A 25,528-nucleotide genomic window follows, 5' to 3' on the forward strand; every position below is an offset into this window, starting at 1 on the left:
CACCCGTAACGTGGACACAATTTAAAGGGAGGAAACTAAACACAGAAGTACCTAGCAAGCAACTCAAGATAAGAAGCCATTAAAGGCCAGTATGTTCAGAGAAGTAAGGTGGGCTCAGAGCCTTGTTTTTAAAATTGGTACATGCTGGCATTTACTCTGGCAAATATTTATAGACCTATAAAATTCAACCTCAACTCAAAAGCCATTGGGTGGTATTCCACTGTGTTTTACACAAAGCAGACCTACTGACATGAATGCATCTAACTCAGTCATGCTCATTAGGTTCAATGGAACTACTCTAAGTAAAACCAAGCATCATATATGGCTTCTTTGCAAGTGCTCACATCTGCTTTAATTTTTGCTTTGCTTTTATCTGCAGGAACGTCAAAATATATCAACCTGGAAAGAGCTTTAATAAAGCTGCAAAGACTCCAGCCTGCCTCTCAAGTAGTGTGTGTGTGATGCTGCCTTACCTAGCAGCAGAAACCTATGACTAAGCACCTCAGCCTAGACTCCAGCCTGGAGCACAATACTTGCAGGCTGCTTCTGCTGGGCTTCTTGCAATGTGGAGAGCCAAGCAAGGACACACAGGAACCTACAGAGACAATCAGAAGGAAAGAACAGCCATGAGAACAAAACCTTCCAGGGTCGAACAGGGATCCAAACTGGAGCATTCCCTCCAATTTTCAGGAATTGCTGTTGTTAAAAAAGCATGTTGCAACATCCAGGCAAGAGTCTTGGAAGCGCTGGCTGCTTTGGGAAATCCTTAAAACAAAGAACGAAATGGGCAGGTTTAAATCCTAGTTTAAAAAGGAACCTTCACAATAATTGATGGACATTTTAAATCAGGCACCCTGAAACTCAGCCCTCCAGATGTTTTGGGACTGCAACTCCCACCATCCCTAGCTAACAGGACCAGTGGTCAGGGATGATGGGAATTGTAGTCCCAAAACATCTGGAGGGCCGAGTTTGGGGGTGCCTGTTTTAAATGAAGGCTGGACAGCACTCCAGATTGCCAGCACTGCAAGTGTATGAAAATAAAATGCTGGCTTTTAGGAGCTGCATTAACAGGGCGTTTAATATGTCTCTTTTATTTTTTAAAGACCACCTGAAAGTCAGCAGGTTTTAAGACTTGTCTTTAGAATAGCAAAAAAAAAAAGGCAAAGAATGTTGGAGGGGCTAGATTTTGGTTAGAAGTGGGAAATGCTCAACAGTTGCAGCTGGAAGGGCAAGAGGTCATGCCATTTGGGGTGGGAGGGGGGGGGAAGGTTCAGTTTCAAAGCATTCTTTCCCTGCTGCAGTAGTAATACATGGGAACTGCAGTCAGAGAACCCACCAATCCTAACCCTTGGATCTGATGCAATTTGTAAGGCTTGGAGGCTCAACATTACACTGTGCATCTGCTGAAAACCACCAAGAGCTTCTTCCCACGTGATACTTAAACAATACAAAGTCTTAAGTGTTTGAAGCGCTTTGCGGGCATGATCCAGTTTTGAAACTCAACCAAAAAACGACGACTCTACATGTCAGTATTATTATCCCCTGTATTGCAGAGGCAGGGACTGAAGCCAAGAGAGCAGCTTGCCTAAAGCCACTTTATGAGTTCCTAGCAGAGGCAAGATTTGGACTGGGGACTTTCTGATTCACAGCTCAGTCTCTTGGAGCACCCGCACATCCACCCCAAACGTTATTGACTGTGGGTGTCATAGCTCCCTTGCTGCCATCATAAACCCCAGTCCTTATTGCACAGCCTCTATCTAATGTCCAAAAAGGCAGTCTGAACAATGGCGTCACACCATCACAACTAGGAGAGCTTTCCCAGCCCTTTACTTAATCTTTTCTAAGAGCAATGATATTCATTAGTTGAATTGTCCCATAGGTTAGCTAACCTTTAGTTTAAACAACTATAGCCTTATGTTGGGGAAGTTTATCCCTGACTGCTATCTAATTTTAAATTCTTTTCAGAGCTTACAGCTCCTGTTGAGTTTTGATTAGAAGGAAACCTCAGCCCCTTAACATTTTCCCGCTGAGGAAACAGATAGAGATTTTCCAGTGAAACAAGTCACTTAGCCGGCACCCATAGCTGCCAAGTTTTCCCTTTTCTCGCGAGGAAGCCTATTCAGCATAATGGAATTTCCCTTTAAAAAAGGGATAACTTGGCAGCTATGCCAGCACCTCGTCAAGGTTTACTTTATTTAGAGGTTATTTTGAGATTTTCATGTCTTTTCTATATCCTAGTTTCTTTTGGGAAATTGAAACCTATTGTGTTTCTTTGAGTAACCATTAGTTGAGTTTTAATATTATTCACCTTATCAATATCTCGTTTCAGGGATTTATCACGGCATAGTTTTGTTTTTGCACTGTCTATCTACTGTCCAGCAGGAGGGGGGTTAAAAATATAAAAAAGCAGAGGGGGTTGAAATAAGAGAGAAGACACCACTAGAAGAGCGTCTCTGTGAAATAATGATATAAGGAGAATTGCTCAGGATTTCTCATCCCCAGTCCCTCTGCAAACTTTGTGCTATGCATCACCTCTTTCTTTTCCTCCACAATTCTATTATTACACTATTTCAAAACCAGGGCGGAGTGCCTAATCCAGCATGGGTGGCACTTAAAATTGTAGCCAGAGAGCAGACACCTTGCAAGAAGGAACTGCTGAAATACTGGGGATTTTATTCTCGGGATATGCCAAGCCAGGTTGCCTGACCCCTGCAATGCTGGATTTGTTGTACTGTACTGTTGAACCGCCCAACAGTTAAGCGCTGCGCAAGGGAAAATTCCAAGAAGTTTTCGTCTCTCCGTTCAGAAGCCAAGGGTTACCAATAATATGTCCTCTTCCCCTGACACAGGGTGAACAACCAACAGACTACCCAGCCACAAGGGATGCAGAGGAGAGGGAAGGAGGCAAAGACACCACCACCAGAAGACACCTGGCTTCTGTTCCAGCTGAATTGTCTCCCTCCGCAGGAGCCACTTTGAGGGGCTATAGCTGAAAAGCAGAATCTACAATCAGGAAGTTCTGTTTTCCATTCTGTTCTGTAGACAAACATGCCGTAGAGTCTGGCAACTTCTTCTTTTTTAAGAAGCCGAAATTGCACTCAGTAAGTTATCACTTCCCTTGTCATGCTATTCAATATACACAGACAGAGAAACTGCTTTTTATGTACTGCATGAACAAAAGTCCCAGAAAGGGTGGGGGTGGGGGTGTGTGGAAAATCCCAGAAACAATTAAGAACAGCTTGTGGCTATAACCACACACTGCACTGACAGCCACATCTACAAGTTCAGCCTTTGCAGGTGCAGCGGGAATCCAGTGTTTCCATACCAGCCAAGATTTTATACCGGCTTCCCAGCCAACCTGGAAAAAAATAATAATTATAGAACTGAGCAAGGACAGAACTGCTTAGACGATGTACATGCACGCATAGAAAAGTTGCCAGCATTGTGTCACTACTAATGAGTCATCAAGGGCATGGATTTGACTTAGAAATGCCATGAATTTGGCTGTGCTACGGTACTTGGGTGGATGAGATTTCACAGCAAAGGCGAGGTAGACAGAGCATTCCACCAGTTTCGGATAGAAGGTTTCTATCATTACAGTACGATAGACTTACGCTGGTGCAGGAAGAGGCACAAGCCTTAGAAATGGTTGGTTTAATTATAAAAGGCACCATTTCCTGATTTAAAAGCCCCACACATGAACTATGCACCCCAAAGTAAACATCCCTAATTATACCTCAACCTCCCATTTGTACATTAGTTTCCATGTGTTAACTCTAGGTAAAAGTTAGCTGAATAAAACCTATAGTAAAAGGGGGGGGGGTGAGACAAGAAAAAGGTTTCTAAGCAAAGTGTATGTGCACGCACACACAAAACCTGCCAATTAAAAATGGAAATAGCGGTTTCTCATCACCAAGGAGGTTTGATAAACTCATTGAGAAAAGTGGCATTCTACTGAGTCACTACCGCATTACTCCACACAGCGAGCTGAACATATCCCTAAGATTGTAGTTAATGAGCTTTTCTACCACCTTCACTAAGACGCTGAAAATTTGAATATTAGATTCAACATGCTTTAAATTACCAGGTTCTGGAATTTCCCCCATGAAAATGTCAATTAATCTGACAGTTTTACACTACTTACAAGGGTCCTTCACACGGGAAAAGCAAACATTCCACTTAGGCAGCACACCACCGAGAAAAACACTTTCCCATATGGAACACAAATAGTTAATTAAGAACAGGTAAGTTAGTACTGCTCTGTAGATATGGGACTGAGTCAATGGTTAACTATGCAAGGCACTCCAGCACTGCGAAGTATTTAATCTTACCTTGAAAAACACTGGAAAGCCTATCACAGGCGAATGACACCGTTATAAATTGTTCCCTCTCCCTATTTCGTGCACAGATTTTAAAAGGGGATATGTTCAAGTTGTACATGAATTGCAAGCATCTGGCTTTTTTTTTTTTTAAGCAAGCTGTCTGCTTTCCCTGCCACCAAATCTTACTGCTTTGACGAATATACACAACATACACCAGAGAAATTGAGAATAGATTAACAGGACACCTGATGAAAATGTAACGTTTGCAGATTTCAGTTTAAGCAGTAGAGCAGGGGTCAGCAAACTTTTTCAGCAGGGGGCCAGTATAGTGTCCCTCACTCAGACCTTGTGGTGGGGCGGACTATTTTTTTTGGGGGGGGGGGATGAACGAATTCCTATGCCCCACAAATAACCCAGAGATGCATTTTAAATAAAGGGGCACATTCTACTCATGTAAAAACATGCTGATTCCCAGACTGTCCGTGGGCCGGATTTAAAAGGCAATTGGGCTGGATCCGGTCCCTGGGCCGTAGTTTGCCTACCCATACAGTAGAGCAATATGAAAAAGGGGTCTAAACAGGCACACTTCCTATACACCTAGTTCACACTTTAGCAGATCAAAGTATGAAATGCGCTCCTAGGATAATAGCAAATTGGGTTCAGATGTCAACAGTGAACCTTTCAATGTGCTGACTCTGGCACTTGGTTACTGTCCAGGGTTTCCTAGGTGTTATTTCCATGGGTGTTATTTAGATTACAGTGGTACCTTGGGTTAAGAACTTAATTTGTTCCGGAGGTCCGTTCTTAACCTGAAACTGTTCTTAACCTGAGGTACCACTTTAGCTAATGGGGCCTCCCGCTCCCGCTGCCGCTGCGTTGCCGCCGCCGTGCAATTTCTGTTCTCATCCTGAAGTAAATTTCTTAACCCGAGGTACTATTTCTGGGTTAGCGGAGTCTGTAACCTGAAACGTCTGTAACCCGAGATACCACTGTATAGCTTCAACGCATGAAAAAAACCACACACACTCCAACACAGAGGTGTCTCAAGTTATCGTTCCCAAAATGGAACAAAAGCAAAGCTTCAACCTCTTAAAAGATAGGAGTGCTTTGGTGTGGCATCCAACTGAGCAATCAAATCATCTTAGCTCTCCCCAGCATTTACAAAATACATGCAGCAATCATGTCCAGCTACGGTTGCCACTGCTAAACATGGCAACCAAAGCCCTACATACCTTTCCTCCTGTTTTTTTCCCCAACACCATCCTTTTATCCACATGACACTCCTTTTCATGAACATCAAGCTGTGGAAATTACTACTTGAGCACTTGCAAAACACACACACACACACACACTCACGTAAAAGAGTTTGCAGGATACAATATACACCACACAAATTCTATAAATGTTTTACTACATCCGAGCTGATAGTTACACCATTTTGCGATGGAAGATTAGAAGCAGCAAAATGTTAGCTGAAGGTCAAGCTTCTGTACATCCTAAGAGAGATCCATTTACCGTTACCGTGGTTTAGCAATTAATGCGCTGGCTCATAACACACCTGCTGCCAAAGGAAGAACACAACATACAGCACTTTTCCCACAGTTCTTAACCTCGGCGATCAGCAGCACACAGAGACTGCTTTTAAGCTTTTAAAAGAAGCATATTCTAACACTCCTCCCAACCACATCCAAGCATACGGAAGTGCATGTAAGCCCGAGAATTGTACACCGCCCCATACATGTTTATTTAACAGCAGTGCTATAGCCAAACCAAAATAGCTCCCGTTTAACTCCTCAAAGGAGAAAATACTGCTAAACAAGAGATAAAGGCCCCCTCTGCCTTAAGAAATAAATAAATAAAAGTCACAAGATCTGACCGTCCATCTGGAACTCAGGAAATAATTCGTTAGCTTAAGGCACATACATACATAAAAAGCACATTGTTGGCAAGCCCTGCGCCAGTTTACCAAATATTTGTTTAGCTAACCTGAAGGCCGAAGAAGGATTGTCCCACACAACTACAAGTGATCCCACACCTTCCAGCTTGCCTAGGAAGGCTGCTCTTTAAAAGCGTTCATACTAGTTTCCGCTTAGGCTGCACTCACGTCCAAAACTTACCTTGTTAAATTGGAAAAGGTCACGCTTGAGCCTCTCTCTTATTGGGTCATGTCCAGGTCTCAAAAATCTTCTCATTTTCCTCTTTAACCGCTTGGCCCCTAAACCTAAGGAAGAACAAGAAGATTTGATAAGGATTGTGTGCAACCTACCTAGAACAGGGGTCTGCAAACTTTTTCAGCAGGGGGCCAGTCCACTGCCCCTCAGACCTTGTGGCGGCCCAGACTATTTTTTGGGGGGGGGATGAACTAATTCCTATGCCCCACAAATAAGAGATGCATTTTAAATAAAAGGACACATTCTACTCATGTAAAAACACACTGATTCCTGGACTGTCCGCGGGCCGGATTTAGAAGGCGATTGGGCCGGATCCGGCCCCTGGGCCTTAGTTTACCTACGCATGACCTAGAACATTCCACATGAGGAAAACTGAAATAACTTACATCTTTCAGGTCGATTTTCTCTGACTAGAAGCAGAAAAGAGAACGCACCAGAAGTCAGGCTACAGTTGAGCAACAACACAGCAGATAAGCATTTTAAAAGATCAATTCTAGAGACTCTCCCAACTTCCCAGATTGGTTGGCAACCCTGACTGGGATCTGTTTTCACACCAGTCTCATATTAAATGAATGAGAGGGACAGAGGAAGAGGGAGTTCAATTATTCTCATGAGACTAAATAGAATTAAGCTTATTCTGTGTCACAAGAAACAGTAACGCCACATGCACAGGAATACAACATTATGTTGTTCAGCGTTACTTATTCCGAAGCTGCACCATCCTGGTACATACAAATCGCTAAGCATAAGAACAACCTGCCAGATCAAGCCATCCAGTCCAGCATCCTGTTGTCACAGTGGCCAACCAGGGTATATAAACCAGGATTAGGATCCACACTCAACCTGTAAGCAGCAAGTGAAAAAGGTAGGAAAGGAGTGAGGAACCGAAAACCCAGGGGCCCAGTCTAGTGCTTGGGACTCTCTCCCAGCCACAGCCAAACCACAGCCCTGAATCAATTTTATAGTAGGTTCGAAAGTCAAGCATTATCAACTACCGGTAGTTCCATTCAGTTGGCGCCAGAGGCACTGACAACCACCTCAACCTGTTCTGAAGTCACTCTGCTGGTGATCTTGAAATAGTGTTCTGCACACTTTTTATAAAGTACTTTTACATTGCAATGTAGCCGAAACAAAATTCCAAGTACTGTACTGTACTGTATATTAGTACTTGGCCAATAAATTATTATTCTATTCTATTATTCTATTCTATTACTGAGTCTGCTTCACGACCTCCTTAAGTGGTTGCATGTGACTGGAATATGAACCAGGGTTGAAGAGATGTGGGTGCATGCAGAAGCCTCTTGCATCTGCATGGGTGGAATGTAAAAGGTAAAGGTAAAGGTACCCCTGACCATTAGGTCCAGTCACGGACGACTCTGGGGTTGCGGCACTCATCTCGCTTTACTGGCCGAGGGAACCGGCATTTGTCCGCAGACAGCTTCCGGGTCATGTGGCCAGCATGACAAAGCCGCTTCTGGTGAACCAAAGCAGCGCACGGAAAATGCTGTTTACCTTCCCGCCTATTTATCTACTTGACTTTGATGTGCTTTCGAACTGCTAGGTGGGTAGAAGCAGGGACCGAACAACGGGAGCTCACCCCGTTGCGGGGATTTGATCCACCAACCTTCTGATCGGCAAGCCTTAGGGCTAGGCTCTGTGGTTTAGGCCACAGAGCCACCAATGTTCTGTATGTAGCCTACTAGTATATTAAAGTAACATCCACCTGCATTGCTCCACTACTTTTGCATCTGGCCACCACTGGTTGCCCAGGAGCGAGGGAGACCCCTCAAGTTGAAAAAAGTTCCCCTTCCCTGAGGGACAGAAAACATCACCCAGCTTTATCTACACCGACTGTTTTGTTAAATATATAAAGAATAACATTCGTGAGAACTGCATACTTTGGGACTTCCAACATCGTGCCCAGAAGAGTTCTGGAGAACTTGAAAGCTTGCTCACTATCTTGTCAAATTTTGGAGGTACTAATAAAAACCAATAGCTTATTGTAACTTCTTATTTTTTTCTCCCTGGTGCACCAACACAACTACCTAGAATTTTGTGATGTTGACTATGCGCAACCTGTGCTCAGAGACTTACTTTGGTATCTGGCTAGAATATCTGCATTTTCACAGAATATTTCGGGTGATTAGAGGAAGGTGTAGGTGAGGCTAGGGGCTGTGGCACATAAGGCACCACCAGTAAGAGACTATGCTCTGTTCAAGAGACACCAATTCTCTCTTTTGATCTCTTCAAAGGGGTTGTATTAATCCCTGACACTATGAAAGCCTAGAGGTTTTAGCTGAAATTCTAATTCAAAACAGGCACTTAGGTTCCAGTGAAATAATCTGTTGCTGCATGGAGGATTGAAGCCTTTATTAAAAATACGGTAAAGCAAATGGAAAGCAAGGCTTTCATGAAAGGAGCCACTCTGCCATATTCCTGGGAACACACAATCGTTCATGCAGTTCTACATATTACACTGATGCTTTCTACAGCGGTTGCAAGTAGGAGTCTACCTGGTGTTTACAGCGCTGTGAAAAATATTCAGCGGTCCTTGGTTGATGCATCAAGATCTGGTGTGGAGACAGGTTAATTGTTAATCTGTTTCTACAAAAATCAGCAACTGCCATGGAAGATGCAACAGCCTTAAGGTATTTGGCACCTCTGCAGATACCTAGCTGCTTGATGCCTCTGCAAAAGCTAATAAAGGTAAAGGGACCCCTGACCATTAAGTCCAGTCGCGGACGACTCTGGGGTTGTGGTGCTCATTTCACTTTAATGACCGAGGAAGCCGGCGTATAGCTTCCAGGTCATGTGGCCAGCATGACTAAGCCACTTCTGGCGAGCAAGGAAACGCTGTTTACCTTCCCGCTGTAGTGGTACCTTTTATCTACTTGCACTTTGACATGCTTTCAAAATGCTAGGTTGGCAGGAGCTGGGACTGAACAATGGGAGCTCACTCCGTTGCGGGGATTCGAACCGCCGATCTTCTGATTGGCAAGCCCTAGGCTCAGTGGTTTAGACCACAGCGCCACCCACGTCCCTGCAAAAGCTAATAAAATATTAAATACAGGAATTTCCCAAAGCAACTGGACAAACAATAGCAATTGGAGCAGGAAATGCAAAGCCAAGTGTTCAACTACCTTCACTCACAAAACAAGGTATGAAAAACATTAAGCCTTGGAAGAAAGCAGTTTAAGAAGGGCAAGGCCTGGGAAGTTGGAGAAATCCAAGATGAACAGACATGTTTTAGGGAAATGTTGGGGGTTTTTTTGGGGGGGAGTTTGAGGGAAGGAAAAGGAAGATCCAGTAGAGCAGAAGAAAATCTGCAGTTCACACAGCCCACTTAGAAAAGTTTGCAAACAAACGATGGCTGGCACACCACCCATCTTGTCATTTATAGCAGCTGTATCCAATTATTCTTGAGCTGTTTGTGGACCACCTTTGTATCTCACAATAGCAAATAATAACATCTTTAAGGCTCTCAGTCACAGCAATAAGCCCATGTGGCCCCCAACAGAAGAAAGTTTTACCACTGCTGCTGTGGACAATCATTGCAGGGACATGTTTTCTATGTGCAACGCATATTGGATAAGTTTTCCCCAGTTCTATCAAACCACATAGTGTTCTTTAGGCTGGAGTGAGAACATGAAAAAGACCCTGCTGAATCAGGCCAGTGGCCCATCTAGTCCAGCAGCCTGTTTTTACAGTGGCCAACAACCTGATGCCTTATGGGAAGCAGACCAGGACTTGAGGCACAACCATACTCTCCCCGACTCTGCGGTTTCAGCAAGTAGTATTCAGAAGTATAAGGGACGCGGGTGGCACTGTGGTCTAAACCACTGAGCCTCTTGGGCTTGCCAATCAGAAGATCGGCGGTTCGAATCCCCACAACAGGGTGAGCTCCCGTTGCTCTGTCCTAGCTCCTGCCAACCTAGCAGTTCAAAAGTATGCCAGTGCAAGTAGATAAATAGGTATCGCTGCAGCGGGAAGGTAAACGATGTTTCCGTGCGCTCTGGCACTCGTCACAGACCTCCATGCGCCAGTAGCAGTTTAGTCATTCTAGCCACATGACCCAGAAAGCTGTCTGTGGACAAACGCCGGCTCCCTCGGCCTGAGAGCGAGATGAGCACCGCAACCCCTAAGTCGCCTTTTACTGGACTTAACCGTCCAGGGGTCCTTTACCTTTTTTTACCTATTCAGAAGCATAATGTTTCCGACAGTAGGAGGAGAACATAGCCATTATTACTAGCAACCATTGGATGTGAATTAAGGAGGGTTTGGGGTTTTTTTAATGCTGAACATACAAAGCTGCTTTCTAATAAGAGTCAAGATTATCAAGAGATCTGTTTGGACAGCCATGTCATTAACTGGGACTGGAACCTAAGACCCTCCTTATTATTATTACTTTATTATTTATTGAATTTATATCACCATTCATCTGAAGATCTCAGGACTGTTCACCCCACATAAAAGCAATGACATAATAAAATATGGTGGTCTGCCAAGGAGCAAATCAACTGGAACAGTATTCTGTGGCAGACCACAGGTAAGAATTTCCAGTTTACCCCTGCAGATGCATCTAATAGTTGTCCAACTTTGGATTGTAAGACAGTTTTGAATTTTGGGTGGAAAGGTGGACCATAAAGGCTTAAAGCCAGAACAAGTAAGTTGCCTCTAAATATGCTGCTTTGGTACCAGTTAATTTAGCCAAGCAGGGCAATGTGAAAATACAAGGATTCTCATAAATCAGCACAGTATTCTGACAAGCATGGAATGTTTAGTTTTAGAAATGAGTCCCATATATTTGCAAACGTAGCTATATTACTTACAGTACAACTTAGAAGCAGAAAACAATTTACTACTATTTTGTACTGAGGAGCACCATAAAGGTTGCTACCCTGGGGAGGCCACTTATCACACACACTCCAATATGAAATTCTTGGACTACAGCAGCTGGGGATGTTTCTATTACTTTATGCTTATATAAACAAGTGGGCTCATTCTCTCTGCATTCCAACCAGTAATGAGGTCGCCCCCCAGCATGTCATAAATCAAACTATTCCTTCATGAGTTTTGCCACCACGCAAGAGTGAAGGATAGACAGCCAAATTAAGGGACAGAAGTTGCAAGATGAACATATTTTACACCCAACTAGCAGAAGGGATGCAGCTCAGTAGCACGGAAAGGGGTCCAACGTTTAATTCCTGGCATCTCCAGGTATGGTTGGGAAAGATTTGTGCCTGAAACCCTGGACAGCTGCTGTATACAGAGTTAGATAGACCAATGGTCTGATTTGGTACACAGGCAGCTTCCCATGTAGAAAACTACCAATTCCAGCTAATTCAGTATTTGCCACGCAGCTGCACTTCTTACTGTCTAGACCAGCCCTTCTGAACCTTAGGTCTCCCGATGTTGTTGAACTACAACTCCCTTCCTTCCAAGCTAGGAGGACCTGTAGTCAGGGATGATGGGAGTTGTAGTCCAAAAACATCTGGGGACCCAAGGTTGAGAAAGGCTGCTCTAGACTGTACAAAAAAGAACAAATTAGTAAAACCACATACAACTGGATCTATTTCCCCTTCTTGTAACAAATTCTTCAACGTCTCCATACACAAGCAGTGATGTTAGGGTGTTGTGCAGCCGATGTGTACCAGTTTAGTGCACAGAGACTGAGTAAGCTTTCTTCTCCTAAAGTATTAACACCCAATACTCCATACTCATCTGTGGAGAGAACAGTACATTCACGCATTTTACTGTGACAGAAGAATTTAGGACAGGGAGGGAGAACTTATGGCTCTCCAGATGTTGTTGGACGACAACTCTCACCACCAGCCATGGAGCTGCTGGAAGTTGAGTCCACCAATATCTGCAGGTCCACAGATTTCCCATCCCTAATTTAGAAGGCTTCTTTTGTAGAAGCTTGTAGAAGCGGGTAGGCATCAAAGCAGGACCGTTCAGCAGATGGGAGTGAAAACGATCACCTATCTAGCAAGCTGTAATGGTTAATATGTTAGACTAGGACTTGGGAAACCCAAGTTAGATCCCACCTCAGCCATGAAGATCTTATCTTGGGCAAGTAACTATTTCATCATAACCTTTCCCATGTATAACCAACCAACAATCCAAATATTCAGACACTGGGATGCCACCCATAAGCAATCCATTTGATAATTTCCAAGGCTGCTTTCAAAATGGCAGCTCTTCCAACAACCAGCAAAAGAATGAAGGAAATGCCTCATGGAAGAGGGAGCGCTTCCTAGCATGGAGACTAAGCATGACAACGACTTTGTTTCTGATACAGTACTGCCTTGCACATACTGACCCTGATAAGTCTGGCAGCAACCAATTGCTACAGAATGCAGTATCAGGCATGACTATTCAATATGTCCCTCAACAATAGCCCAATGCTGCTTGAAAAACCAACCACCTAGAAGCCGCTGGGCAGAAATGTATGGTATAATTTTCATGAGTTCTTTTCACTTTCCACTTCCTCCAAGCTGGGAGTTGTACGTACTTTCCACTTCAGTAAAGTAACCCTCAGGCCCTGAGCAAATTATTTCACTGAGACTTCACAATCCATTTTGTGGCTTCTTAACCTCTTCAAGTATTGAGATACCAACAGGAGCAAAAACTGCAACTATCTGGTGCGTTAACTTGACAGGGCAAGGAGCACTTGGTAAAGACGATTAGCAAAAACAGGTGTGAAGGAAAGAGTGCCCAGTTGTCTGCCATGGAAACTTTTGCAAGAAGGAAAACAACAGAGAGAGGAAAAGAGGGAAGGAAGTAGTAAATAAAGTAAGATGCTCATAAATGTGGTTTATGTGGTCAAATTACACTTAACCTCCATTGTCGCAAAAAGACAGGAGAGAAATGTGGTGCTTTCAACATAATGCTAAAATGAATGAACAACTAGATTTCTTGTTCCAGTCTTGTGAAATGATTTACCCTCCAATACACCCACTACAAAACTGAAAGTTAATGCAGAAGACTGCACCCAACTTCCTTTTGATTTAAAACGTTTTTTACAAACATTGAAGCTACAACACACACAATATCCACAAAATCAACTTCCATTTCTTTATCAGCTGTGGATGGAATAGGGCTGTGATAGCCTGAGGATGAAACCAATGCATAGAAAACAACATATACATTTTGGAAAAGTCTTCAGTGGTGGAGAAACTCCAACATACTGGATCCCAACCAATTTCTTTGCTTCCTCAGTTCCACAGAGCACAATTCAGGGCACACACAGTTTGAACAATTCATCTGTTGGCTCTTTTAAAGCCATCACAGTTGGTGGCCACTATTATATAATGTGGGAGTGGCCACAATCATTTAATATGCTGTTACCTGAATCTTCCAATATTTAGCATAAATAGATGACCCTGGGTTCTACTGCTATGAGAGATGGAGCTGGGGGAGGGGAACAACCCCCTCTCCACCCACTTTCTTCAAAGGATGCATAACTTTATCCCTGAAAATCTTTTGTGGCAGCAGCCTAAGCATCCAAAGTACTGCAAAGCTGCCAAATACTTACTTGACACAGCTGAAGTGGCCAATAGGTTTCGAGAAATGTATAATTTCACACTGCTGACTCAAATGGATGAAAGAGCACTACACCATCACAGAACAAGTATGTTCAAGTGTTGTTTTTTTCCTCTGAGGCCTCTTAGAAGGATATAAAGATGTGAGTGTTTTCAAGGCTGTTTTGATTAAAGGGACGTAGAACATTAGGGATGATGATTAAAGCTCAGCCAACTTCAACAATTTAAGTACATTACTTCTAAAGGTTTAATTTGGAAAATAATCCTATGATGGAACAGCCCTGGCCCTCTTCTTACTACGTAGCTATTGTCACCCACGTGACAAGTTATAAAGACAGTCAACAGCAGTGGTTCAGTGTGTATGAAAAAAAGAAACAGACAGACATCATGGCATGCTTTTCTTTCTTTTCTTTCTTTCTTTCTTTCTCTTTATTTATTTCTTTCTTTCTTTAGTAACTTTCGATAAATGCTGTCTCCAAAAATCTCAACAACAGGAAAGATATAGGAAGAATAGTAACCCATCAAATTGCAAAGATGCTCTTTTCATTTTGGTCCACAGTCTTATCTATAAGTTTCAGGTGTATTTGCTAGTGTGTTTTTTTTACCATGGCTGTACTGAAACGAAGGAAATGAAACCCAGGTGCCAGGTATATCTCAGGGCCAAATTACATGTTACATGGTTGTGGGTTCCTTTAAAAAAACAACAACTGAGGTTGCCATCAGAAATTGAAGTGCTAAGCTATTCAGTCTTTTATGCTTAAGCCAATAAATTGTCTCTTCAACTATCACTAGTAGACGCATTAACGGCACGAGACTACTGAAGAAGCCCCGAAAACTGTGCTCAGGGAGTGTGCTATCCGCCAACCCCAACAAATCGGCCCCTCCAGGGGCGAAACAGCAGCCTCTCAATTGTATGGACTGCTAGGGTGAAACGGGGATAGAACGCTGGCACCCTGTCTTCTTTACAACCTCATACGTGGGTTCATCTGCACCTCACAGCTACCGGGAACAAAACTTACCTTCTTCTTGAACTTATTTTTAAAAAAAAACAAGAAAAAAATGAAAAACTGAGTCAAGAATTTGTAAGAACCTAGTAAAATCTGATATTGCAAGTTCACCTTATTTTAGGTAGTTTGTAAGTTTTCATGGCACTTTGTAAGTAATTGTCTCTTTATCACAAATTTGATAAACGGTGTAAAATTATTTTTGAACTGTGTGAATATTTGTCGCCAACGTGCTGTACGGGTTGCACTATCTTTATCAACAGCACAGGTTGCATTTTTCCAGCATCAGAAATTGAAGAGCAGCAGGAAAAGGAGCTGATTAACCCTTTCCACCATTTCTGCATCCCCAACAAACTCCTTTCCCACACAGCCCTGCTCTCAATCTGAGGATTAGGCAGAAAGGGAGAAGATAAAGCAGAATGTGTCTGGTTTGGGCCACAGATGCATAAGAAATTTCATTATGGCACCCAGAATCTGAAGCACTCAGTCAGCCATGCATGTCGAGTAGCCCAGTTGCTGGTAGCAGAGATACAGGCTTGACAAGTGATCAAGAGAGAGACTTATGTCCCTCCCTGCAGCTATGGTATTCAGAAAGCAATGCAGGCTTACAACAGACCTATTCAACATGAAGACCAGAGAATGTGTTAATCAGTTCTCATAACAAGAGCAAAGGTTGTTATCCTATCACTTTCATTAAAGCAGGTCTCTGATTGATACCATATGCAAGACTCTTCAGTTGGGAAGTGGTTTATCCTGTCTTAAATGGAAGGGTAATCTGCATGTTTATGACTTTTGTTCTGTGCCATCCCCAACCCACCAGGCTTGCTTTTGGCCAATAAGGGAGAACTGTGAATATTATTTTAAAGGTCATCACTGAACTTCCCTGCAGTGACAAGACTAAAATACTCCATATTTTGTAGCCTCTAACCAGGGGAAGGCAACCTAAGGCCCATGGGCCACAAGCGGCTCACGGGGGTCGTTTAAGCGGCCCATGAGCCGCCTCCGAACTGAGCCACCCGCTCAGTTATTCCCCGCGTGCTGCACTAAACCGGTGCAGCGCGGCACGGGGACTTGCTTCCACAGCGCCGGAAATTGCATCTGCACAAACGCTCACACACACACACGCAATCCGGCCCACGGATGAACCGGCCCAGGCAAGGTAAACCTTGCCGACCCCTGCTCTTAACTAACCTCTGATCCTGAGGTATTGCAGTTAACAAGTTTCCTGCCTCTAAACTAAAGAGCCCACAATCAAATTTGAGAAGAACAGAGATATGTGCAGTTGGCAAAAAGTCAAACAGAAATTAATACAGACTGACAAGATGACAAGTTAAGCCAATTATTCCAAGTAGAATTTAAACATAATGTTTGAATAAAATGTTGCAGTGGTAAAGTATTCAGGAACTCAGAGCAGCTTTTGAAAAGTGGGTTTATCCATGCATACTTGAGAACTCTCCAAAATTTGTTTCCACTTTAGTTAATTTTGAGAAAACTAGGCAAAATCACATTTAAAATTATAATCATATGTCTACACATAATCAGGAACACTGAAAAGCATCAAACCCAGCAATATTTTTCTAGAAAAAGAGCTGCCGAAACTCGCCATGAACATCTTCCTTGTTCTCTTATAATGGCACCCACCTGAGAAGTGTTGGAACTGAGTTCCAGCTAGTTCCAGCTGGAAAAAAAGCCCTGGTCATATCCGAGAACATTTGGTGTATGTTCTACAGCACAGAGACGGTTTCCATTCACTGCTATGAGGAATAAGGCTTGCATTTCTAAACATGGAATGTCCAGAAGGCAAGTTCCAAACTTGGTGTGATTTTCTTCTGGAGTAAGCCTTTTTAGGACTGAGTTAGAAGATGCACAATCAACACAGGGTTTCTTTCCCTTTTACAGGTAACCCTTGAATTTTCAATCTGTATTGTGAGATCTGAAAAGATCAGATGTAAGATCTGGAGAAATAACACACTACTCAACGCAAATTTTATAGGAGACTAATCACAAAGCAGCAATATTTCAGATTAACTGATCAACATTTCAATAAGGCCTCAGTCAGACCTTGCTGCAAATGTGACAAACTAAACAGCCAAGTAGATGGCCAGGTCATAGGACAGGATCCAGAAGAGGCATAGGCAAACTCGGCCCTCCAGATGTTTTGGGACTACAACTCCCATCATTCCTGACCACTGGTCCTATTAGCTAGGGATAATGGGAGTTGTAGTCCCAAAACAGCCGCACGGCCGAGTTTGCCTATGCCTGATCCAAAATAAGACTTGTATCCAGCGCTGCATGAACAGCATTCCACTCCCACAATGGAGCTTCCCCTTTCTTCTCCCTGCATGCTTCCAAAAACTGATCGAGGGACCCTTGACACTCTGAAGCAGATTTGTGGGTGTGGGAGAGGCCTGCAGGCAACAGCAGAGCAAAGGGACATTCCATTGCACAAGAAGCAGTCTGTTGTGCAAGCGAACAGCAGCATTTAGAGTTCACACAAGCCACCTTCTTTACAACCCTCATAGCAAGATGACCAGATGATGTTGGACTTCAGCTCCAGACAGTCTCAACCAGCATGGTCATAATGATAAGAGTTATATTCCATCAACATCTAGAGCAGGCATGTCAAACCTGCGGCCCTCCAGATGTTTTGGCCTACAACTCCCATGATCCCTAGCTAGCAGGACCAGTGGTTGGGGAAGATGGGAATTGTAGTCCAAAACATTTGGAGGGCCGCAGGTTTGACATGCCTGATCTAGAGCATGGGTAGGCAAACTAAGGCCTGGGGGCCCGGATTCGGCCCAATCGCCTTCTAAATTCGGCCCGCAGATGGTACAGGAATCAGCGTGTTTTTAAATGAGTAGAATGTGCCCTTTTATTTAAAATGCATCTCAGGGTTATTTGTGGGGCATAGGAATCTGTTCTTTTTTCCCCTTCAGAATATAGTCTGGCCCGCCACAAGGTCTGAGGGACAGTGGACCGGCTCCCTGCTGAAAAAGTTTGCTGACCCCTGAGCTAGAGGGCTACATATTTCCCATCTCTGCAGCAGAGCATACCACTGAAGCACATCTGTATTCCATACAGAATCAAGATTATCCCAAAATCTAAAACTCCACTCCAAATACCAATGGCATTTATGATGTCTGTAAGAACAAAAACAACAGCAATAAAAACTTTGTGTTGCTTACTAAATTTATTACTATACATGCACCACCAAGTCATTTTATTGCCAGAAGCGAACTTCTCAATTCATAGTTGTGCTATACGAGACATCAGTAAAAATCACACTCTGGATAATTCCACAACACCACATTTAAACTATGGAAGTTATACCACACATAAGTTACTGCAGAGAATATACATGAAAAAGGCAACAGTGGCAGTGAACATTCTTAAGATCACTTAATTAATCCTTTGAGTGATATAATAGACAGGTCAGTATTTTCCATTTTCCACTTTATTTGATGGCAAGGACATTCCATGATAGTTGATTCATGTTTGAGATAGAAAATACCACATATCACACAAAAATGTTCCCATAATCCTGCAAAAGGAGGTAGGGCTATCTTTCCTTTTAATCACCCAACTTACTTGGAAAAAAGATTGTCCATTTAAAATATTCTACACTCAGCGATGTCCAACCAGTCGTGATCTACCAGTAGATCGTGGTATCTACCGGCTGATCCTGGTAGATCACAGGATCCTTATCGTGTACAAAAAGTTGTGGAGGGAAAGCTAAAAAACTCTGTGCAATCCTTCTCCCCAAAAGCTTAACAACTCTAGGCACTTCACTCCTAAAATAAAAAAGCTCAACAACTGGGCAATCCACCCACCCCACACACTCCTCCTCCCTCCAATGACAATGGGTAGATCACTGCCAGTTTTTTATATATATATACTGGGAGTAGATCACAGACTCCTGGGAGTTGGAAATGCTGTACTACAGTATATGCACCAGTGATACAGCTTCGGTGTTAATTTCTGTGAGAAGTATTTCCATAGCAAAGAGTCAGAGATATTTTTAAGTGTGATACTACATGGAGAGTCTTCTGTGACGGAGACTGCTCACATGCCTCTGATGAAGCAATGGCAAGTAGTTTCCATTGCTGTCATACCACATATATAATGCCTGTAAGTCAGGGATGCTGCTTTTCAGGTGTTTCTCAACCTACCAGTCAGCATGGTCAATGGTCAGGATGACGGAAGTTACAAGTGAAGTTCCCCAACTCTGCTGAAAGACTGTAAAAAGTGGCTCTCCGTTTACATTTGGTTGTACAGTATACCAATACTAGTTGCCATTCATCCTACAGGTTTGTCAAGTGCAATAATTGCTGATTTTCCCTTCTGGAAGTATACCCTACTACACAGACCCTAAACATGTTTACTCAGAAGGCAATCCCATTATTGTAATTGCGTACGCTCAAGGGAACCAGGGATGGTCTGGGAACACCTGATGCCGCAGCAAAGCAAGAGCAGACCTCAACAATAAACCACACAAAAGATCACATAGGAGCAGAATAAACATTATTAAAATTGTGCACACTCTGGACTACAAGCTCTCATTTAAGGTGAAACACACACCTGTGGCAAAAAATATTTTAACAGAAGCATCAACAATACATAGTTGCTTCCTATACAGACCTTGAAAATGTAAACAGCTTTAACAGCTCAAACTTGCTGCCGCTCATGAAACATTATGCTGTATAGGTGACTCTAGACTCTGAATATCAACACAATTTTCAACCATGAACAGCAGACAGGTAACTTCAAGGAACCCCCTCCCCCCGGGGTTCCAGTTTCAACAATACAATAGGCATGAACACCTACAGGGTCACCTGTCCCACCTCCAAGGTAAAGATGACATGTTTCACTTCAGCACAGCAAAAGGTGCAGAGCGGGGGTAGAAAGCCATTTTTTTCTGCAATAATACACCATTGTCTGAGCTTCAAATGAAAACCTGCTGAAAGACCATTAATAAGGCAACCTCAAAGAGATTTATTTAACAATGAAATTATTTCAAAGGGCTCCAATTTCCACTGAAACAACTCAGATTTAATGAGACCCGGTAAGTTTTCCCAGCCTCCAAAGCAGTTACTATTTCAGGTTGAACAACTAGCAATGCTTCATTGTTTGAAGAATCCAGCTTGTCTTAGAAGTTACACATGGAGTCCAAATTAAACTGGGAGGGGGAATAGGGCAGGAGGGGAGTTTCTCAGCAATAGAAGCCTAAACTGATCTGTTACTCATGTGACTGGCCTTTGGGGAACACAACAAGGCTATTCTCAGTTGTGATACTTGACAAATATGTACCTTTACTAGTTAGGGTGTGGTGTCCACTCATATTGCTGAAGACTGCATGGAGATTTCAGTTTGCCTCAGGCTTATCTGCAGGGGCATTCATTACCTCAGATGTCAGCAGTGTTTTGGGAACAGGGGTAAATTTGGCTCAGTTCATGTGGTAATTTCAGTACCACAAACTGTTATCTAACACAATGAAGGACAGGTTTCCATCAATGTGGGCTGATACTATCATACTTGCCCAAGGCTAACACCAAATGCCCCAAAGCACACATACCGGTACCACATTGCTCTGTAAGAGAGGATCTGCCATCTTGGATTTCCTCAATGAAATTCCAGAGCCAACCTTTGGCCTACGCCAGGGATAGAGAGCATGTTGTCCACCAAACCCTATTGGACTACAACTCACATCCTTCCTAACCACTGACTATGCTTGGGGCTGATAGAAGTCAGAGCCCAACACATTTTCCCTACTAACCCTATACAGGCTAATGGAGTGGTTCAGACAACTAATAGGCGCCAAGATGCCAATTACTGGCCTATACCTCCTAGAGCTTATTATACTGAATTTCAGTCAACAGAGACATATTGACCTTCAAAGAAAAGGAAATGACAAGCAAACCTGCTACCAAAGAAATAAAAAGCCATTTGGAATCAACAATAGTCAGGGGGGAAATCAAGCCCCCTCACAGAGGTTTGCCAGCCTGCCATACTGTAGTCCCCGAGCACCTGTGCAAACAGCACAGCCTGCCAAAAAGTATCAAGTACAGTACTTGAACAAAAGCAAACCTTTCTGAAATACCTCCAGCCAACAACCGACATGGCAAGGCAATGCTAACCAGGGTCATCAGAAGAACAACAGAAGTCCTAACAACTTACTGCTTGCTTCACCGGTAAAAAATTAAAAACAAAAAACAAACACCTATTACAGTACCTGACTCCCCAGTGCCAGATTTCAATGCTGGCAACCTCACCTCCCCCCCCTCAAAAACAACAACCCACAACTAACTCGGCCAAGGTAAAGTCCAGACTTCATCTACTACCCACAGAGACCCTCCTCCCCACACTTCTGGCAGACACCCGCCCACATAATTCTCAAGGCCAAGCGCACCCAAAGGGATGCCCCCTACACGTTTTCTCAGCCCATCGAGGGCACCCTTCCACCAACCCGACCAGCTTTCACGCCCCCTAACCATCATACCAAAGAATTCCTCCGATGCCCGCCCTGCAAGGCACTCCCCGACCAGCCTTGCCCATTCTTTCCAGGATCCATGACAAAGCTCAGAGCAGTCTCATATTTGCTCACCCAGCTCACCTTCCAGCATGGAGTCCAAGCCTCAACTCCACCCAACGCCCGTCCAAGGGAGCTTCTCCCTCTCCCCCACCCCGGAAAGCCCCCTTTTACCTGGCGTCCCCGCCCCGCTTTCTTTGCCGCCTCAGCCCCGCCCCTTCCCCGTCCCCTAGGCCCCTCGCTCACCGGGGCGGAGGGCCGCGTGCAGAGGAGCCAGGCTGAGCCTTACCGTGCAATGTCCCCCGACGCGCCCCAGCTCCTCCTTGCGCCGGCGCCGGCGCCACCTCTCCTTCCTGGATACCTCCAGCAGGGGGGCGTGCCCGCCGGATATGCAAATCACAAAGGAGGCGTGGTGCCTCCCTTTCTCCCCCCACCCCAACTCTGCCGCTCGTGAATAATTCATCGCGTTCACCGCTACCCGCCTAGCCAATCGGGAATCAGCAAACCTCTGCCTGCATTCTTCTCACTTTGCATCCGGCCAATAGAAATTGGCGCGGGGGGGGTGGGGGTCGAGATCAAAGTAGGCTAATTCCAGTATGACTATCGTGGCTTCTTAAGACGTCGTGGTCACGCCCCATATCCGCCGGGTTCTGGGCGCACCTATCTTTCTTTTTTCCGGTGGAGGAGGCGGCGGTGTGCAAGCAGGGGTACAAAGGGCATGAGCAAAGATAGGATTCCGGCGGGTGCTCCTTTCCTGGTGCTAGTTCGTTATTAGGGCTGCTCCCTTGATTCAGAGCAAGTAGGAGCTCTTGCGAAGAACAAAAACTCGAACGTTGCACTCCCAGATTGCATTTCCTCCAATCTTGACTGCGTTTTCTTGTGTGTTGCTCTGGAGCAGGTGAGGGAGAGACAAGAGCGGATGGATTCATATTCCATTCAGGAAAGAGATGTTGTTGTTGTTGTTTAGACGTTTAGTCGTGTCCGACTCTTCGTGACCCCATGGACCACAACACGCCAGGCACTCCTGTTTTCCACTGCCTCCCGCAGTTTGGTCAAACTCATGTTGGTGGCTTCGAGAACACTGTCGAACCATCTCATCCTCTGTCGTCCCCTTCTCCTTGTGCCCTCAAACTTTCCCAGCATCAGGGACTTTTCCAGGGAGTCTTCTCTTCTCATGAGGTGGCCAAAGTATTGGGGCCTCGGCTTCAGGATCTGTCCTTCCAGTGAGCACTCAGGGCTGATTTCCTTAAGAATGAATAGGTTTGATCTTCTTGCAGTCCATGGGACTCTCTCAAGAGTCTCCTCCAGCACCATAATTCAAAAGCATCAATTCTTCGGAAATCAGCCTTCTTTATGGTCCCGCTCTCACTTACATACATCACTACAGGGAAAACCATAGCTTTAACTATACAGACCTTTGTCGGCAAGGTGAGGTCTCTGCTTTTTAAGATGCTGTCTAGGTTTGTCATTACTTTTCTCCCAAGAAGCAGGCATCTTTTCATTTCCTGACTGCTGTCACCATCTGCGGTGATCATGGAACCCAAGAAAGTAAAATCTCTCACTGCTTCCATTTCTTCCCCTTTCCGTTGCCAGGAGGTGATGGGACCAGTGGCCATGATCTTAGTTTTTTTGATGTTGAGCTTCAGACCATATTTTGCGCTCTCCTCTTTCACACTCATTCAAAGGTTCTTTAATTCCTCCTCACTTTCTGCCATCAAGGTTGTGTCATCAGCATATCTGAGGCTGTTGATATTTCTTCTGGCAATCTTAATTTCGCCTTGGGATTCATCCAGTCCAGCCTTTCACATGACAAATTCTGCATATAAGTTAAATAAGTAGGGAGACAATGTACAGCCTTGTCATACTCCTTTCCCAATTTTGAACCAATTAGCTATTCCATATCCAGTTCTAACTGTAGCTTCTTGTCCCACATAAAGATTTCTCAGGAGACAGATGAGGTGATCAGGCACTCCCATTTCTTTAAGAACTTGCCATAGTTTGCTGTGGTCGACACAGTCAAGTGCTTTTGCATAGTCAATGAAGCAGAAGTAGATGTTTTTCTATAACTCTCTAGCTTTCTCCATAATCCAGCGCATGTTTGCAATTTGGTCTCTGGTTCCTCTGTCCCTTCGAAAATCAGCTTGCCCTTCTGGGAGTTCTTGGTCCACATACTGCTTAAGCCTGCCTTGTAGAATTTTAAGCATAACCTTGCTAGCGTGTGAAATGAGCGCAATTGTGCGATAGTTGGAGCATTCTTTGGCACTGCCCTTCTTTAGGATTGGGATGTAGACTGATCTTCTCCAATCCTCTGGCCACTGCTGAGTTTTCCAAACTTGCTGGCACATTGAGTGTAGAACCCTAACAGCATCATCTTCTAAAATTTTAAATAGTTCAGCTGGAATATCATCACTTCCACTGGATATTGAGATCATTTTATCGTTTTTTAGATTGCATCCCATACAGCTTTCAGATCTAGCAGTTGTGAAAGTGATCTTTTTCATTTGTAGTTCATAGTCTTTCTGCCCACAATGAAACACTCAACTTTCAAATATTATTCACCATTAACACAAACAAGAAACCCAAAAGCCACGCTGCAGCAATCAAATTGCTTTTGTTCATTGTTTTGAATTGCCCAAGCCAATTGGCTTGTGATTGAGTTACGATGCCACAAATCAGAGACTGGAAGCCGCCCTGTGCATCATTAAAACTAGGGCTAAACAGCAGAAAAAGAAAAAAAAAAAGTGAACAGATTTCGTTTCAGCTGAATGACAAAGATTGTGAATTCAGCCTCAGGGGATTTTCTGTATCTTTCATCTTGGTTTCCCCCCTCCAGCAAACAACTCTGGTACTGTGAAGCCTGGCTACAAGGAAGGCTGAAACTAAGCCGAGAGTCACCTTACCACACTCACCTTTTTGTGACACAGTTCAGATAACAACAGATTCTTAAGCAGCAAGTAACTGGAAGCTCCAGAATTGCTACTTATTCCCCCCCCCTTTTTGTTTCCTGGTTTCATCAGAATTTTGGTCCATATATCGCTGAAGGCAAGCAAATGTCATTCTGTCACCAAAACAGAATGGGGTTGCATTTGGGTTGGTAAGACACAATGATGTTAGTGGCTCCTGCTGGACTGGCTGCAAGAAATGGCAGTCCTTCTGGCGTATTTTATTTTGTATTTTCATACTGTACTGTCAGGAAATCATCCCCTGATCAGCCAACTATAATGGGTGGTTCTCAGATAGGGATAAAGTAATGAAAATAGACTGGATGAGTGGCAGAAATGTAGTGTTTATTGTCTCCCAACAATTTTGTATAAAACCCTCTACTGGCATAAAAAAATTAAGTTTGGGACATTGTTCGACAACCTTGTGCATGTGCGGAGTAGTAGACCATTAGAGGTGGCTGGAGTGCTATTATCCATCAGTTACCTATGGAAACAAAACTGCTGTGATTTGTGATGTACTATCCTGGAGTCCAGGGCAGGGATTGACTAGTTTCCCCATTAGGGTCTTCAGATTTCAGAAAGCCACCTTTGAGAATTGTGAACTGCAACACAGCATCATAGTCGAAAGTTCTCGTTTCTTTCCACAAGTTCTCCCCCTGCAGTGGTTTGGTACCAGATCAGGAAACAAAAGCCAGAAAAATCTCCCACGAATTCATTGAGGCATACTTCTAAATGAAGTCGGAGTCCTGGAAGACCTGCTTCCTGCCTTGCAGGCCTTTCCCCACCTGGCCTGGGAGGCAAAGGCCCTGGAATTGACTCCAGCTACAAAAGATGAGGCTGCCAAAGAAGCCAGAGACCATCTTGGCTGTCTCTTAGGGCAGTCCCAGGTCTTCGACCCTGAGCTTCCACAGCCACCTCCATCACAAACCAGCTTTGGCAGGATTGGCAGCAACAGAAGCAGATATGTTCTATTCTTAAGACAATATTTTATTCTCTTGTTCACTATTCTGTTTTAAATC

At 43.9% G+C, this 25,528-nt stretch overlaps 1 protein-coding gene across 8 annotated transcripts in view; it reads right to left on the reverse strand.

Moving 5' to 3' along the window:
• The window catches only part of LLGL2 (LLGL scribble cell polarity complex component 2), a 70,292-nt gene extending 48,353 nt beyond the window's left edge, over positions 1 to 21,939 (reverse strand). The window contains exons 1-2 of one of the 8 annotated variants that reach the window (XM_035104469.2): positions 21,857 to 21,939; positions 6,440 to 6,543 (exon numbers count right to left, since the gene is read on the reverse strand). In XM_035104469.2, coding sequence (XP_034960360.2) covers positions 6,440 to 6,514 — 75 coding nt within the window. In that variant the 5' untranslated portion in view covers positions 6,515 to 6,543; positions 21,857 to 21,939. The other 7 variants (XM_035104468.2, XM_060271846.1, XM_035104467.2 and 4 more) reach the window with 7 other exon arrangements.
• Between the last annotated feature and the right edge of the window lie 3,589 nt (positions 21,940 to 25,528).

The sequence above is a fragment of the Zootoca vivipara genome, chromosome 2 (genome assembly GCF_963506605.1).
Source record: "Zootoca vivipara chromosome 2, rZooViv1.1, whole genome shotgun sequence".
In the NCBI taxonomy this organism is placed as follows: domain Eukaryota; kingdom Metazoa; phylum Chordata; class Lepidosauria; order Squamata; family Lacertidae; genus Zootoca; species Zootoca vivipara.